Source organism: Python bivittatus, unplaced genomic scaffold (assembly GCF_059951505.1).
Source record: "Python bivittatus isolate LINGU-HERP-01145 unplaced genomic scaffold, Pbiv_v1 ctg000980_np1212, whole genome shotgun sequence".
Classification (NCBI taxonomy): domain Eukaryota; kingdom Metazoa; phylum Chordata; class Lepidosauria; order Squamata; family Pythonidae; genus Python; species Python bivittatus.
In genome coordinates, this window is record NW_028277125.1 from 40199677 (window position 1) to 40217044 (window position 17368).

Consider the following 17368-nt stretch of genomic DNA (forward strand, 5'->3'; position numbering starts at 1 on the left):
GCAGCAGAAGATTTGGGTGAGGTATAGGTAGTCCTCGCTTAACGACCATTTGTTCAGAGACCAAAGTTACAGTGGTGCTGCTTATCAGCTGCTTGGTGATGGCCGTAGCTATGCCTCTCAGCTGCTGAGGAGTCTTGCAAATGCAGCAGCAGCAGTAGCAGTCTGGCATGTTTCTCCCAGGCAGCAACTGCAGTGGCAATGGTAGTAAAGACTGGGCTGTGACTGCACTTCTGGGCTGCAGCAGGATTGTACAAGCAGCCAGATGAGGCTTATCTGTTTTCTGCAGGCTATTGTGATGGTATGTAGGAATGACCTTGGGAGATAGGAGGAAGACCCACAGTCTAGGCAACAGTCTGGTAAGAGGCAGCTCAGTTCACAGGTGGGAGAAAAGCATGGGAAACATTTCAGAAAGGGCCCTCCCTAATTTTCTGTAGACTAAAAAAAGAGGAGGGGAGAAACACTTTCAGTCTTGCAAGACTGATGTTAGCCCTTCGAGGTATAGGTAGTCCTCGCTTAACGACCATTTGTTCAGAGACCAAAGTTACAGTGGTGCTGAACAAAGGGACTTACGACCTTTACCCAAAGTTATGGCGATCTGTGCCCTTGGTAATTGGTTCACCCTTACGACCAGTTGCCAAGCGCCCCACTATCATGTGATCGCCATGTGCTGGCTTCCTTGCTGGCTTCACCAGAAAGTCAATGGGGAAGGTGGCGGGGAAGGCTGCAAGCTGCTGCCACGATGACTCCTTCTCATCTCTGGCAACCCTTCCATGCACCCCCCCATTCCCTCCCCCACCCATTAGTACCTGGGGCTTGCAACTTCCTGCCGGCTTCCCCACTGACTTCATTCTGGGAAGCTGGCAGGAAGTTGCCTCCCCTAACAACTGGGGCATTCACTTAACAATGGCAACTGGGACTGCCGGGATTGCAGTTGCTAAGTGATGCTGTCACAGGATGTTTCGCCTAATGATCACATCGCTTAGCAATGGAAGTTCCAATCCCAAATGTGGTAATTAGGCGAGGACTACCTGTAGTCCAGACAAAAGCACAACCAGGAGCATTAGCACTATATTTATTGTAAAGTTACATTAAACAGAATCTTGCAAGACTGAAAGTATTTCCCCCCTTCTGTCTAAAAATCTATGCTAAAATCTATAGTTGGATTGGCAGTTGACTTCCCCAGGTTTATGGTGCTAAAAGACTTCAACCTGCCATCCGTGGGCACAGATTTGGAGGTACCTTGGGAGTTCATGGCTGCCATGGCAACCATAGACCTGACCCAAATTATCTCAAATTGGAGACCACATATTAGACCTGGATTTTATTTTGGGATGGTGGCAATGTGATCTGGAACTGGAGGATGTTACTATCAGTCTCTTGCCATGGATGAATATATATATAAATAACCCTGTTGGTTCTGGAGTTCTCTGGTGTCACACCTCCCCATAGGGACTCAGGACTTATCAGTCTGCCCAAGTCACTTAATGGACCCTATTAGGTTCCAGAGGAAGCTTGTGGTTGTTCCTGGGGCTGAGGCCTTAAATGCTGCTTGGACTGAGAGTGCTACTTTGTCTTGGATCAAATCAAGCCTATATCTGTTAAATGAAGACAACTGCATGGATAGATATTACAGGTAGTCCTCAGCTTACGTCCATTCATTCAGCGACCATTCAAAGTTATGGCAGTGCTGAAAAAAATGGATATATGCTTGGTCTTCAAAGTTCCAGCCATCGCAGCACCCTTGTAGTCAGGTGATCGCGATCAGATGCTTGCGTGCCTGGATTGCGATTACAATGTTGCAGGAATCTGCAGTCACGTGTTTGCCATTTCAGACCTTCCCTGCTGGCTTCACACAAGCAAAGTCAATGGGGAAGCCAGCAGGGAAAGTCGCAAGTCACTCCGGTAAGTCACTTCCACTTTTTCTCCTGCCCGCAGCACTCCCTGCCCATGTGCAGCCTCTGCTGGCCCTCTCAGGCTCTCCTCCGGCCTCCCATGACTTGTGCATGGCCTGCACCGGCCCCTCCCCAACCTCCCAAGTGGCCTGTGCCAGCCCTTCCCTGGCCTCCCGTGACTTGGGACTGGACTGCACTGGTCCACCCCAACCTCTTGCATGGACTGCACTGGCCCTCTTCCAGCCTCCCCCACTGCACCCTTTACCTGAGACTACCACCTCTTCCTGCTTAATGACCCGCACATCTTGGGGTTATGACAGCAAGCAGGACTACCATCGCTAAGTGATGAGGTCACGTGATATCATGCTTTACAATGGCGATCCTGGTCCCAATTGCCATTGTAACCTAAGGCCTACCTGTACTGTAATTACTGTATTTCTCATGTTACAATTTATACTAAGATGATTATTGCTGCTGTTATTTAAATATTATTTGGATGTTAACAATGATCTGCTGTTTTAATAATCATATAATATATTTAGTTATTTAAAACTATTTAATGAAATACAGAAAATTTTAACCTAATTCTGGGAGGCTCATAAATCTGCTTATTCATGCTGTGTTTTATCTTTATTTTTTGACTTTTTATCTTCTTTTTTTTCTTTACTTTTCTCAAAAATGCTTAATAAAATCTTAATTTTAAAAAACTGTGATACTGATGCTGCAATTAAAGGATCATGATCTGTATGTTACATCCTGCAATAATATTTCCAGGAATTATTCTAGATGTAGTCTGGACCCAAGTTAAAAAGAGTAAAACAAATTACTGAATTCAATATATTGTAATCAGCTTCCTGGGATTCTTCTTCCATTCTCACAGAGATCACTGGGACCAAGAGATGTCTAGGAAAAGCAGCAAGGCTATTTGCTTTTTTATTGTCATCCCATGATGGTGGTGGTGATGATGACAACAACAAAAAAGAAAGACATATATTCTGGAAATGGATCTGTACATCTTTGAATAGCATATTTCCATCTTAGCTGGCCACTGTAATAATAATGAAATACAAAATCACTGGCATCTGCATTAATCTGTTTCCTTTTTTGTACCTCATAATCTTTTCTTTTGTGCCATGTCTTTTCAAATGGATGCCTCAGGGGCTTATTCTAACTACTATGGGAGCACAGATGTGATATGATTTCAAAACCAGTTTATTATGATCTAAAAAGAAGAATACTCCTATGGTTGCTAAGAAAAACACTTTAGCAAGTATACTTCTAAGGTAGATGTACAAAAAGAAAAAAAGCAACGTTTTTAAAGGTGAGCAAATTATTCTAGGTCTAATATCAGAAATGTTTAACAATCACAGATCTCATCCAGCAAAGTATATACACAACCGTTATATTCTATGCTCAAAAGAGTGTGTATGGAAGGTAAGGGGAAAGGAAATTATCTGTACTCCACACTCAGAATGAGAGGTAGCATTAGTGGTTATTAGCAAAAAGTTTCAATTCATTTTTTTTTTGCATGTTTCAGTAGTGATAGAAACCAGAAATAAAACATAGGAAAACTAATATGCAAACATAATTAGAAACAAACTCTTTGCAGTGAAGACATCCACTATCTAGCCAGACCTCAATTTTAATTCAGAATGAAACTATATTAATTGTGTGGCTAATTAATTTACTCTTCATAAAAGATTCCTGGAATAAGTAAAATCAAATTAGAGAAAATATTAAAAGGTTTGTGAATTATTCAAATTGATCAAGAAGGCTTAGTATTTAGTTTTTGTAAGAAATAAGATGTACAATAGTTCTTAAAATATTGCCTCCACGTTTGACATAGTTTAATTTCTGTTACCTGCTCTTTTACTGGAGTGTTGACATTTGACAGACACTGTTGGCAGACAGCCAGGAATGATTTGACTGTTTTCCTTAATACCAATAGATCTTCCTGGAGGAAACATACGAACAATTACCTGAATTTTAGTATTAGTCAACATTTTCAGGAAAAAAAATTCTCAGAATAGAGAGAGATCAAAGGACTGTGGAATAATAGCTGCAGATGGCGCCTCTAAATTGTCTCACAACATCATAATTTAAATAATAAAATCCAAGAATAAAATAACCTGCAGTAAGCAGGTATGGGGTATGATGGGACAGAGATACTACAGTACATAGTTTTAAAGTTGTGTACTAGTCTTAGTGCCTAACAAGGGAATAATTAAGAGATTTTTTTTCTGTTATAAAATTATAATACCAAGAAAAAAAACAACCAAGATAAAATAAATTAAAATAGACAAATAAATAAAAAACCCTAAATAATAATATGCTAATATAAATCACCTAAATATGTAATTTATTCATATAATCACTTAATAACGATGTATCAAAATACACATAAAAATGTCTATTCTTGTAAGATATTATGAAAAAGAGAGAACATGCCAAAAGGAAATATGTTGTGTCATTTTTTAATTAGTAGAAAAAATAGCCTTCTCAAAAATAGAAAAAATATGTACTTCTTGAATTAAGACTTTGATATCTGGGTTAATAGTACTTTTCCAACCTCTCAATATAATTCCCTTGGCTATTCCCCATACCCATGTAATCAACATTCCTCAAAAACAGTCAGATTTCACAATTTTGGAATATAATTTAATATATTAACATCTTTAACTTGAAAACTTCTATCCCTTTATCTACTAATAAACATTACAATATTATTCCAAAATGAAACCAAAACCAGACATGGCCAAATCATATTATTTAATTTAGCCTCAAATTTCTCACATTGCTAATGGAGAAAATTTATAATCCATCCTTTCTGATACATTCTTTGAGGGGTCTAATAAACTTGGAAAATCTTAAAAATATAATTTTAACCATGTTGTGAGAGACTTTTCATATACCAATTATGTATTCTCAAAAGATTTTATTCCAATAATACTTGAAAGATATGTGAACAGTCTTTCAGAACATGAGGTTTTTAAAAAAAACTGCAAAAGGCTTTCACTTGCAGAAGAAAACAAGAAGAGGGGCTGCTTAACATTTTCCCCTACCTAGGCTACTCTCCTGCTCTATGTGATTAAAAACAAGCAAAAACCATAAGAAATTGATACATTTTCCTCCAGATGAGAAAACTCTTGGTAAAGTGTTTCTGTACAGAAAACATCAAAAAGAAAAAAAAAGTAAACAAATATCCCTTCCTAAATTTTCCAACAATGGCTAGGGAAGTAATAGTAACATTTGAGAAAATAAAATGGATCTTATTTGTGAGTATAAGGTAACAGGGAACACCAACATGCCTGAAAAAAAAAAGGTTCCATATTTTGGAGGTCAAGCATTCTACTGCATATTAAGTTTTATTCACATGAAGATGTAATTGAAAAATTCATGCACTGAAATTGTGATTCTGCCATGGGAATTGTTTTTCATTTCCAGAAAAGGTCATTATAGTGAGACTATGAGGAAACTATATGTCATATAAGAACTTCAGCTAATGAATCATATACATGCTATTAAGTACCAACAGAAGAGATTGCTATTAAGGTCTCACAATGAAACTTTTTTCAAATGATTATTCTTCTGTTCTAGTTATGTTAACTATGTATTTGTGTTTATAATATTTAAGAGTGTATATGTATGCTTTTACATTGCATGCACATGTATCATGCATACAAAAGCATACATGCAGGTTGAATGCACAAAGATGAACAGCAATCTGAAAAGTTTTCCCATTTTATTTTATATCAGTGAGAACTATGATATCCGGATAAGAAGCTCAACTTGAGGGCTGTGCTCTTACAGCAGATTTAAGTGGAAATGCATTAACACTTCAGTTAAAATGCAGCAAAAATCCCAGCTCAAATTATATAGAATAGCAGTTCTCAACCAGGGGCTATACGGCTCCTGGGGGCCTTATGTTATTGCAAGGGGGCCAGGGGGCCATGACACATGCCAAGGGGGCCACAGAAAAGCAAAATGTAAGTAAGAGTTGCTTGGGTAAGATGGGCGGCTATATAAATGTGATGTATAAACAAACAAACAAACAAACATTGTCTTGTTGAAGCCAGAAACTGCATCAGTTACTGTCCCATGTCCTTATCTGGTGATGGGACCTGGACGGAGGGAGGAGGTCCCATCACCAGATGGGAGAAAAAGAAAAACAATGCTGGAAGGGGGCCACGTAATGACATAAAATAGGGTACTTATGAAAGAATGCAGGATAATCAACTCAACTTAACCAACTAGCAGTGTTAGAAATACTGTGATCCATAGTCTCTTACTTTTGAAGGAGAGCCTTCTGTAATTTTCACCAACTGCCAGAGAATAGAATAATGGGAACATTGAAGAGCCTGAACCACTATCTGAAACAAAATGCACATCAGATAAATAAGTATAAAGTTTGTACAGTTCACAATTATGAACTGCTGCTTGTACAAAACTTATTTAAAGGATACTATTTTAAGACTTATTTAAAGGACGCTATTTTAAGACTTGTTTAAAGGATACTATTTTAAAACTATACAAAGGGTGAGTTTACTTATTCTTGAGACGGACGACAAATAAAAGCTACAACCAACTGAAATTTCAATTGCATAGTTTAACGCAAGGAAAGCTCAAATGTAAAGGCAGAGTACAGATGACCCATAATTAAGAATGGAGCTTACTGTAGCAAAATTCAAGTCAAATACAGAATGATTTGAGTTAAATACACAATGGTTTGAGTTCATTACACACTACTACTTTTACAGTAATATACTATAATACTGTTCTGGCTTACATACAAATTCGACTTAAGGACAGATCTTGGGAACAGAACTTGTTCTTAAACTGGGGACTACCTACATAAACATAGCCTGAGCATCTCAATTTAAAAGCATATGGTTCAAAGTAGCTCCTCCCAAACTTGAAACTACTTATTTTGATAATATCAACCCAGCTTGTTAGAGCACATTAAAATGAAACACATGAAACTCGTGTTTTGCTTAACAGCATGGCCATTTCTCATTATTTTTCAAAATTAAAATAATATTTAAAAATAATAAAGTGAAATGGGACAGGAAATCTGTCAGGTGCCAAGGGAGTTGTCTGCAAGCACACAGGTGCTCATCAAGATCACATTGTTTTCCATGGATTAAAGTAGTCACATTTCAATTTAGCCATAAAGCTGATTTGGAGGATTGTGGACCACTTATTAGCAGTCAGCTTAACCTACTCACTCAATTGCTGTGAAGGTAAAATTGTGGGAGAGATTGATTGATTGATTTATATTTCAAACTTAGACACTGTCCATCTCATAAGGGAGTGACTCTGGGCGGTTTACAATAAAAACAACAAATAAATATTAGTTAAAATGGAATAAAAATAGTATGAAAGTTGGCAGAGCCAGGTCTTGACTGCTTTCTGGAAGGTCAAGAGAGCAGGGGCCTGCCTTGCCTCCCTATTCCATAGGGTGGGGAGCACGGCAAAGAAGGCTCTCCTTCTGGGCCCTATGAGTTGACATTCTTTCATTGATGGGGTCCACAGCATACCCTTTGCTTGACCGGGTGGGACAGGTCGATATAATGGGGGTGAGACGGTCCCTCAGATAACCTGGTCCCATGCCATATAGGGCTTTAAAAGTGATAAACAACACCTTGAATTGGACCCAGAAGCAAACTGGGACCCAATGCAGCTTGCGCAGCAAAGGTGTGACATGTACCACCTTTGGGGCACCCAAAATTGCCCACGTGGCTGTATTTTGAACCAGCTGTAGCCTCCAGATACTTTTCAAGGGTAGCCCCATGTAGAGTGCATTGCAACAGTCTATACGGGAGATGATTAGGGCATGAGAGACTGACTGGAGGGCCTCCTGATCCAGGAAAGGGCATAACTGGCGCACAACATGTAGTTGAGCAAAGGGCCTCCTGGCCACGACTGCCACCTGCTCTTTGAGCAGTAGTCATGAGTCCAGGAGGACCCCCAGGTTACGCAACAGGTCCGTATGGGGTAGTGTCACCTCATCCAGAACCAAAGATGGTAAACTTCCGGATACAGAAGAGCCCCCAACCCAAAGCCACTCCATCTTACCAGGGTTCGGCTGAAGCCTGTTGTTCCCCATCCAGACCCCCACAGCCTCCAGGCACTGCAAAAGGGTAGCCACAGCATCACCCAGATCACCTGGGATGGAGATGTGTAACTGGGTATCATCTGCATATTGATGATACCTCATCCCATGGTGGTGGATGATCTCACCCAGTGGTTTCATGTAGATGTTAAAAAGGAGTGGGGAAAGTACCGAACCCTGTGGCACCCCACAAAGGAGTGGCTGCGGGCTGGACCTCTCGCTCCCTATCAACACCGATTGGGACCGCTCTGGAGGAAGGAGGTGAACTAGCACGAAACTGTGCCACCCACCCCCAACTCCCTGAGCTGACCCAAAAGGATACCATGGTTGATGGTATTGAAAGCTGCTGAGAGCTCGAGAAGAGCAAGGATGGATGCACTACCCCATCCCGTTCCCGCCAGAGATCATCCAAAAGTGCGACCAATGCTGTTTGCTTCCCATATCTGGGCCTGACTGAAAAGGGTCCAGATAATCTGTTTCATCCAGGATCCTCTGGAGCTGCAATGCCACCACTTTCTCAACCACCTTCCCTAAAAAGAGGAGGTGGGAGACTGGATGAAAATTGTCCAGTATGGTGGGATGCAGTGATGGTTTCTTGAGAAGGGGGCGTACCAGTGCCTCTTTAAAGGCCGCTGGAAACACTCCCTCTCTCGAGGATGAATTCACCATCGCATGGGCCCACCCACATGTCACCTCCCGATCTGCCTTAACCAGCCAGGAGGGACATGGATCTAATTGACAGGTGGTGGCATTTACAGCCCAATAGATAACTTTGTATTCTTGCACTCCTGGAATGAAGATGGGACATGAATGTAAAGAACAGTAATTAAGATTATATACAGTACACTTATCTTAAAATATGCCCAATTTAACTTAATGGACTTCTGGCTAGACATGAAATTCATTCATTCATTCATTCATAGCCATCTCAACTGTCAAAGCAACTTTAATAGTAATAATAGTATTACTATTAAAATAGTATAATGCTAAATCACTTTCATATTGTATTGTATGAAGACAGCAGCACACATTGCTTATTATTACCTGTTCTGGCATAGCTCCATGTTCAATTCCAGTTCTCAATAACCTGTAGCAGTTACTGAACAAGTCCCATTTTGTAAGGTCATGAGCACTTACAGAGAGATAAAAATGCATTAGTACAGTAAATAAAATTGGTACAGTACAGATTGAACAAATGCTGTAATAAAGCCACTGTTATAATTAGGTATTTAAGTACAACATATAAACTGCATGATTTCAAACTATGGAGTTTCTTTCCTACATCTTGCTTAAAGTAGCTGTTTCTATCAAATCTTATCTAAGATATATATAACACTAGAAATCTTCCAATCTTGCTAATATTTTTTGTTTATATTTTTCATGGCAGTATAAATGACTGACCATATTTAAATAGCTATAACGTTTCATAAAGCCACATACTTGTGAAATGATGTTAATCTCTTTAAAGTAGAAAGAACATTGTATACATCATCATCATCGGCTTCTTCTCCCTGGAAACAGAACAAACTGGATCATAGACTGAGCAAATTATATATTACACTTATTTTTAAGAGTTTAGACCCATAGCCATGTATAGCAACGGCTGTTAGGAATTTGCATAAATCTGTATTTCAGAAACTAAACTCAGAGGTCCCAAAATTCTCAAACTGATTCCCAAATTCAGGCCTTGCTGGAGAAGTGGCCTAACATGATACTCTGACATTTTTTTTTAAGTTTCACCAGTTACCATTTCCAAAGATTCTAATATCCTGATATTCCACAGATCCCAATGATTGTCAGGATTTATAAACTCATATATTCATACCTTTAGAAATCAGCACTGGACCCCAAGTAAGATTCTCCTATGAAACATTGTTAAATGACTGATCAATTTAAATATAGGTTGCCTGTAGGTGATCTGCCTAATACAGGTGTAGCATGAAATCTGTATATGCTTGACAGAAAATAAGGAATCAGGTCATATAGGAGGATACATGTATGACTATCTAGTGTTCCTAGAAAAATAAATTCTCATTTTAGTTTTGAAGTGCACAAGTTTTGAAACAAAATAAAACAAAATAATTTGCATCAAATGTTGAGTAACTTGACACTAGAATTATTGAAATGTTGAAGAAAATATGAAGTTGAATATCAGTACTACAAATGGAGGACCACTGACTAAAACTGACTTAAAAAGAAGGAAGTATGGGCTTGTTTTGAAGATTGTGTATACTGCTTGAGATAAGTTGTGATTACATTCTTTGTCCACTTACAAAATTGAGCTGACATAGGGCTAAATTATATAGATAATTTAGTGTATATCTGATTTAGATATAGTATTATTCTTATTCATGAGTAGATAATTACAAAAAGTATTTATATATTTATAGGTTAATTAAATTCAAATTATAAAATAAAAGTTCATGTTACATGAATCTTTCTCTCTCCAAATAAAGGGTTTCTATGCAATGGTAATGGAAACTATCCAAATTTGTAACAATGTGTCTATTGTATCTTTCCCAATATAAGTATGGTCAGAGTTCTTAACTACAAATATGGCTTCTCTTCCACTTTCAAACTTAATGGAAGCAATAATTGTGTCAGGAACTAATTTCCTTGCATCACTTCACTTTACAATCTGCTATTTGAATCACAATATCATTAAACAGAAATGGATCTTTCTACTGTTCTCTGTGGAAATATATTCATGTGGTTTTCCACCCACCTCTGTCTAGGCCTCTTATATACCACCAATACAATAGAAACTTAGTTCTCATTTGATGTTCTGGGATGCAAACAAAAAAAATTAAATAATTAAAATAATGTTCTGGTACTAATGTGCAGGCAGATATTTTACTCTGGGGAAAACAGGATACAAGCAAACCTCATTTAATAGATCCTCCACAGAATGGTTGAATCGATCCACAAATTCATCAATGAGCTGGCTGTGAGCTATGTCAACCCTATTCTGAATGGTATATTCTTCACTGCACAGAATGCTGTACGTTTTACTGCAGGCTTCAAGAACATCTGATTCCACATGCTTCTCTACAACAAATTTAATCTGTTTCAACAAAGCATCCAAATGCTGTGGAACAAAGAGAAATTGTGGTCATTTCTTGAAGCAATTAATCTAATTTAATTTAAACATGAAAACAGAGAACAGAAATGTAAAATACCAATTCATTATGAAACCTTCAATGTAAATTAGTATTATTCAGATACCTTCTCCATTCTTCCTGTACTGTAAATTTCTAAGTCAAAATATTGAGGAATTTGAAGAAGATTTGCCACCTTCTCTGCATCAGCAGAATACTGGCAATGGGGGGAAAAAATGAAAATTAATACACAAATTACTAAAGGAGTCATATAATCATTATTAGGAAATCACATTCTACTGACATACCTTTGATAGAAGCATGGGAAGTGCAATAATAAAGTGTTCTGTTAGTTTGTTCCGGTCATCTATCTGAGTTTTTCTTTCTTTTGCTGTTAAAACCTGAAAAATAGGGGGACTATCACATCATAAACAGTTGTAATATAAATGTTGCTGATAAAAGTACAAATTGTGGCTTCTTTACACAATAGCCTAATTAATCTGCAAGTTAACAGGCTGGTTTTTAACTGAACATTACTGTCATAACCCAAATTGAAAACAGAATTTTCCCATTGAGAATGCTGCAGTGTAAATGAATATAGATACAAACCAGACCTCAAATTAGGACACAAAGTCTACAGAAAACCCACCCACACAGACCGGTACCTACACAAAAACTCCAATCACCACCCACGTCAGAAAAGAGGCATTATCAAAACCCTCATGGATCGTGCCAATCGGATCTGCGAAACCCAATTCCTAAACTCTGAACTTAACCACCTTAATTGGGTCCTACAAGCGAATGGCTACTCCAAGAATGAAATAAAAAGAGCCATCAAACCAAGAAAACAACATGCAACTGAAGAAGAAAAACAGCCACCCACCAACAAAGAATTTCTGCCCTACATCAAAGGGGTCACAGACCGCATGGGAAAACTGATGGAAAAACACAATTTCCAAAACAATCTTCAGACCCACCAGAAAAGTACAAGAAGTGCTAAAATCAGCAAAAGACAAAAGGGATCCCCTCACTGCCGCAGGAGTATACCGCATACCATGCAGTTGCGGGCAAGTATACATCGGGACCACAAAACACAGCATCCATACCAGGATAAAAGAACACGAAAGACACTGCAGACTACAGCAACCAGAAAAATCTGCAGTAGCTGAACATGCTGTCAAGCACACTGGACACAAAATCCTATTTGAAAACACAGAGATACTGGACAACACCAACAGCCACTATACCAGGCTATACCGGGAAGCCATTGAGATTCACAAATACCAGCAGAGTTTCAATAAAAAAGAGGAGAGTCTAAAAATCAACAAAACCTGGCTACCAATCCTGAAAAATACAGCCTGCAAAAGGTCAACGAAGTCAGCTCAACCACCAGGACATGTGAACAGTTCACACAATGAACTTGCTAATCACCCCCAGCAGCCCCTCGTTAACAATTCAATAGAAGAAAAAACCCTGCCTAATCCCCAGGAAGATACACACAGATTCTGACACCAAAACAAGCAGTTGCTCAGTAACCCAACCCCCCACACACACCCCCAATCCCCCCTTCCCCCCCCCCTCAGATCTCTATAAATACCCACAAAAGGGTCACATCACCCTGGTCACAGAGAGAACTGCTCCTGTCTGTGCTCCTGCCCTCTGAAGATGCCGGTCACACATGCTGGCGAAACGTTAGGAAACAAAACTTCCAGAACACGGCCACACAGCCCGGAAGACCCACACCAGCCATCAATACAGATAGTCTTGGGTTAATGACAGTAATTGGGACCAGCAACTCCATTGCTAAGTGATACAATCATAAAGGGCAACATCACGTGACTATGCTGACTTACGACAGCAGTTCTGGGAGTTCCAGTTGCAGTTGTTAAGCAAATTCTGCATGGTCATTAAGCATGACATGGGATCGCCATTTGCGACCTCCTGCCAGTTTCTCTGCTGACTTTGCTTGTTGGAAGCTGGCAATGAAGGTTGCAAATGGTGATCACATGACCACAGGATGCTATGACCATCGTAATTGTGAGCTGGTTGTCAAGTACCCAAATTGTGATTTCACGGAACGAATAATCATTAACCAAGGACTTCCTGCAGAGTTATTTAAAAAAAAGTATGTGGATCTTTTAGCATCTTATCTTTAGAAGGTTAGTTAACTTAAGCCTAAAATATACTAGCATTGATATAGATACATCCATGACTGAAGTTACATCACTACAATGCAAGCAAAACATCTACAGAACAATCACATAAAGGCTAATTATTTCATCATTTAATTATTTAATTGATTAAATATTTAAATTAGGTCAGAGAATTTTAAGTTGTAGAGCTGAGGAATTAACTACCGAGACATATTTTATTCCAATAACAAAACATATTTTTTGTATTCCAATAAATTAGGGAATATAGGTGACCCTAAGCAGATGAACTCTTAGATCATTAAGACCATTTCACACCTTGTATCACCTAGTGGAGGAGAGCTCCAACAATGCTTCTTGCTTTATTCTGCCAAAGTATGATATAGCACCTCCTGCAAGACTGACAATCCACATTTCTACAAGGGACAACAGTTCTTAATACTAGGTCATCAATCCACATCCCCATGAGGGAGAGACATGTACAATGGATCACATCCATTTCAAGACAGCCCTAGCGCACACACACTACAAGAGACAGAAAAATTTTTAAAACTTAAAGAAGCTGAGGAAAGAGTCTGAGTAAGGTACTGAGGCTTCCATCTCCCCAACAGCCTCTGAGGAAAGTTCGGAATCCCCCCAAATCTACAGCAATTAGGGAATCTTGCAGCAGAGGATAACTGTGATTCAAGAAGTGTTCTACTTCTGTAGAAATAGCTAAATTGGTAATCAGGGATATTGCTTTGGGTTTCATTTTTGGTTTTTTTGTGGAACTCAGTTGAGCCTCATGCTTTGAAGTTCATATTTCTTTCTACAACTTAGTGAAAATTGTGTAATTTCAATCTATATCCATTCTTAAGGCTCATCATAAAAATATTATTTGTATTTATAATCTACAATAAGCTGATGCATCCGCAGCATCTCTTTCTCAAGATTTCAAGAGGACTTTGTAGCTGACCAGCATTAACTTGTGATCTCCGAGGAGCACTGCATTTTCTTTTGTAAATTTCTTGTAATTTGGCAACACCATAATTAATTTTTTCCAACACTGAATATTTACATTTTTAATATTTAAAGTTTAAAAGTGCCTTTATCTTTTTTTTAATCGGTTTTGTTTATCTCTGGTGAGATTGCTCTATCTCCTAAGGAGAGGTAGAAGGGTTGAATCATCTAGTAGCACTCTTCTATGTTATCCAACTAGGAGATTTTACTGCTGAAATTATATATGTTACATCCATAATAATAGCTCTAATTTTGACAAACCTGATGATATATGGGAACTATGGCTAAATTTTGAGAGATACTATCCTTGGATATTCTATATTCTTGGGTTTTTGTTTTTTGCCTTGTAGAATATTAAGTGGAAAAAAAATCTTTTTTTTTTTTTTGCATTTTTACCTTAAAATAAATTGATAGGTGGTAGTAGTGGACTACCAAGCTTTTGTCTTAAAACTGGAGGCAGGGCTAAGGTATGAAGGCCCAGAAAGTTTCTAAGAGTCAGAATATGGTCCCCAGATTTCCACCCTATTGGTTAAGCTATTTTGTTACGAGGATATATGTCTCCCAAAAACCCTTTGAGTCTTAAAGGTCTGGAGATGTGCACCTCCACATTCTCATTATGAGTGCTCATAAAGACAAACATCTTATGTTCTGGACATGATTACAAAAAAACTTCTGAATTCTCACTGTCACAGAAGCTTGCATTTTACAAGAAAATGCACTTATAAAATAGAATATTGAACTCAAATATCATTCGTACTATATGTCTTCTAGTCACTGGTTCCCTGATAAGGTATTGTTTAAAATCAATGAAATACATATGTACAAAAATTCTAAGAGAAAAATAACAAAAAAACTTACTCTCTTGCCAGTTCCTCTACCCACTGGAGGGTGTGCTTCTGCAGCTTGTCGAATTGTACATACCATTAGCTCTATAAGTGCACTTTCCTGTCGATCAGACATTGCTACAGAGATAAAGAATATAAAATGGAGCAATGAAATGTTGGCAACTAATCAATGCAAATAATAAGCTACAATTTTTGTTCAATATCCTGAACAGAACATTTTATCTTCTGATAACCTGTAGTAGTAGTAGTAGTAGTAGTAGTAGTAATAATAATAATAATAATAATAATAATAATTACACTGATCAACAAAACACTGAAAATAATAAAAGCACAGAAATTTTTAAAAACCCTCAAAACACAAAAATGAAAACACATAGCTTGTGAATATAAGCAAATACATTTGTAAATTTATGGAAGGAAACACAATTTTAAATAAATGTATTCAATTTATCTATTCAAAAAGCCACTTGTATAGAGAGAAGAAATCCATAAGGAATTATTTTGTTGCAAAAATTAGAAAATTGAGACTAGTTGGGAATAAAACAACAATTAATTAAAAGACTCCTTGGGACTCTGCTATTAATTTTTTTTCCCAGTCAATTCTATGTTCACTACTTTAAAATATGATTGATCCAAAATAAGATGCATTTTATTTTTCCGATATTTTGATACAATAAATATGACAGGCATCAATATCCCTTTAATTAATCAAAATGGGTAGCAGAGATATAATAGATATTAATTTGATTACAACCCATCCGACAGAATTTAGAAAGACTTTGATTAAAACAGTAAAATTTTACAGGGTAAAGTGCTACCTATGATTTTTTTCTGTTAATTAATTAATCAATTAATTTTTATTTGAATTACACAACATTTACATAGTACTGATATATTTTTAACATACCCATAATGTTTGATAGAAACTGTTTGCAGGATGCTTATATTAAGAATAAAATTCTTTGTAAAACAATGATTCAATCCTTTGACTTATCATACATTGGATTTTATCAGAGACTTTTCAAATAAAGCTACAGACCAGATCTTACCATGTCATCTATCCACTGAAATATTATCCATATATTTCCACTGTTTAGCAATGACTAATTTGGCTACTATAAGTAAAAAGTGAATACATTTTTATAGTTAATTTATCAATGACTTGCCACAATAGATTTTTTAATACTTTAATAAGTCAGTTCCAAGCTGACTTATTAAATTCAAAATCCAAGTCCTCTTCCCATACTTTAAAGACTTTTAAGAGAGCCTGTTTCAGTTGGTTTTATATAATATGTGTAATACTGTACACAATTTTTATGAGCTTTATATAATACTGAAGTGGTTCCTCTGATTTTAAATAATGTGAACATATTTCATTCTTCAACTTCTGGCAAGATGGCAATGTGCTAAAATGTCTTGTAATCCTAAAAAGCAAAATCTCTGTTTTTCTTTTTCTCATGACTCAGTTTCTGGTAAAGATGCTATCGAGAGTTTTATCCAAGGGCTTGAATGGGAAATTATCCACCTCCCCATGTCAGGTGCAGCCCCATGTCAGGCTGCAACTCCAATTCAAATGGGAAATACACAGCAAGTGATTTCATCTTCTGAAATTCTATATGATGTCACTGTGTGGGATCTGAAAAGTTTGAGATTCTGGCAATATTACAAACAATAATATTGTTTGCAATACTGCCAGAATATTACAACTGCCATATTTTAGAACATGCTGATAAAAAGTTTATAAGTTGGGAAAATATTGATATTAATAAAAAGCTAAAACAACAAGCTACTTTTAATTGACTGCAGTTTTAGCTGCCCAAGATAAAACAAGATGTGTAGATCTGATGGCCTGCCAAGAAGCCCTGGTCTGGATCCAAGGTCAAATAAGCAAGGAAAAAATGCCTTCTTATTTTTCCTTATCTAGAATATAAACATTAACAATGGCAAAATGGTTTAAGGACCTATTTAAGATGACTTTGCCGACTTAATTCAGGCAGCTTAGTGTATGCTTTTTAGATACAAGTACTCACAATCTTTGAAACCTACTATAACTGAATTTCTGCTGAGCCTATTGTAGCACATTTGAGTTAAATACACAATGGTTCAGGTTCATTACACAATACTACTTATACAGTATTATATGATAATACTGTTCTGGCTTAGATACAAATTTGACTTAAGGATGGACCTTGGGAACAGAACTCATTCTTAAACTGGAGACTACTTGTATACAATTATTAGAAAGGTTTCAAGTAGATAAAAGAATGTATGG

The 17368-nt window shown here is 37.4% G+C and overlaps 1 protein-coding gene across 8 annotated transcripts in view; it reads right to left on the reverse strand.

Moving 5' to 3' along the window:
* STAG1 (STAG1 cohesin complex component) overlaps positions 1 to 17368 on the reverse strand; it is a 205397-nt gene that overhangs the window by 27313 nt on the left and 160716 nt on the right. For all 8 annotated transcript variants that reach the window (XM_088132685.1, XM_088132686.1, XM_088132684.1 and 5 more), the window contains 8 exons: positions 15110 to 15213; positions 11411 to 11503; positions 11230 to 11319; positions 10889 to 11092; positions 9445 to 9515; positions 9049 to 9136; positions 6182 to 6262; positions 3754 to 3846 (listed from right to left, as the gene is read on the reverse strand). In XM_088132685.1, the coding sequence (XP_087988811.1) occupies positions 3754 to 3846; positions 6182 to 6262; positions 9049 to 9136; positions 9445 to 9515; positions 10889 to 11092; positions 11230 to 11319; positions 11411 to 11503; positions 15110 to 15213 (824 nt within the window). The remainder of the gene's footprint in view (positions 1 to 3753; positions 3847 to 6181; positions 6263 to 9048; positions 9137 to 9444; positions 9516 to 10888; positions 11093 to 11229; positions 11320 to 11410; positions 11504 to 15109; positions 15214 to 17368) is intronic.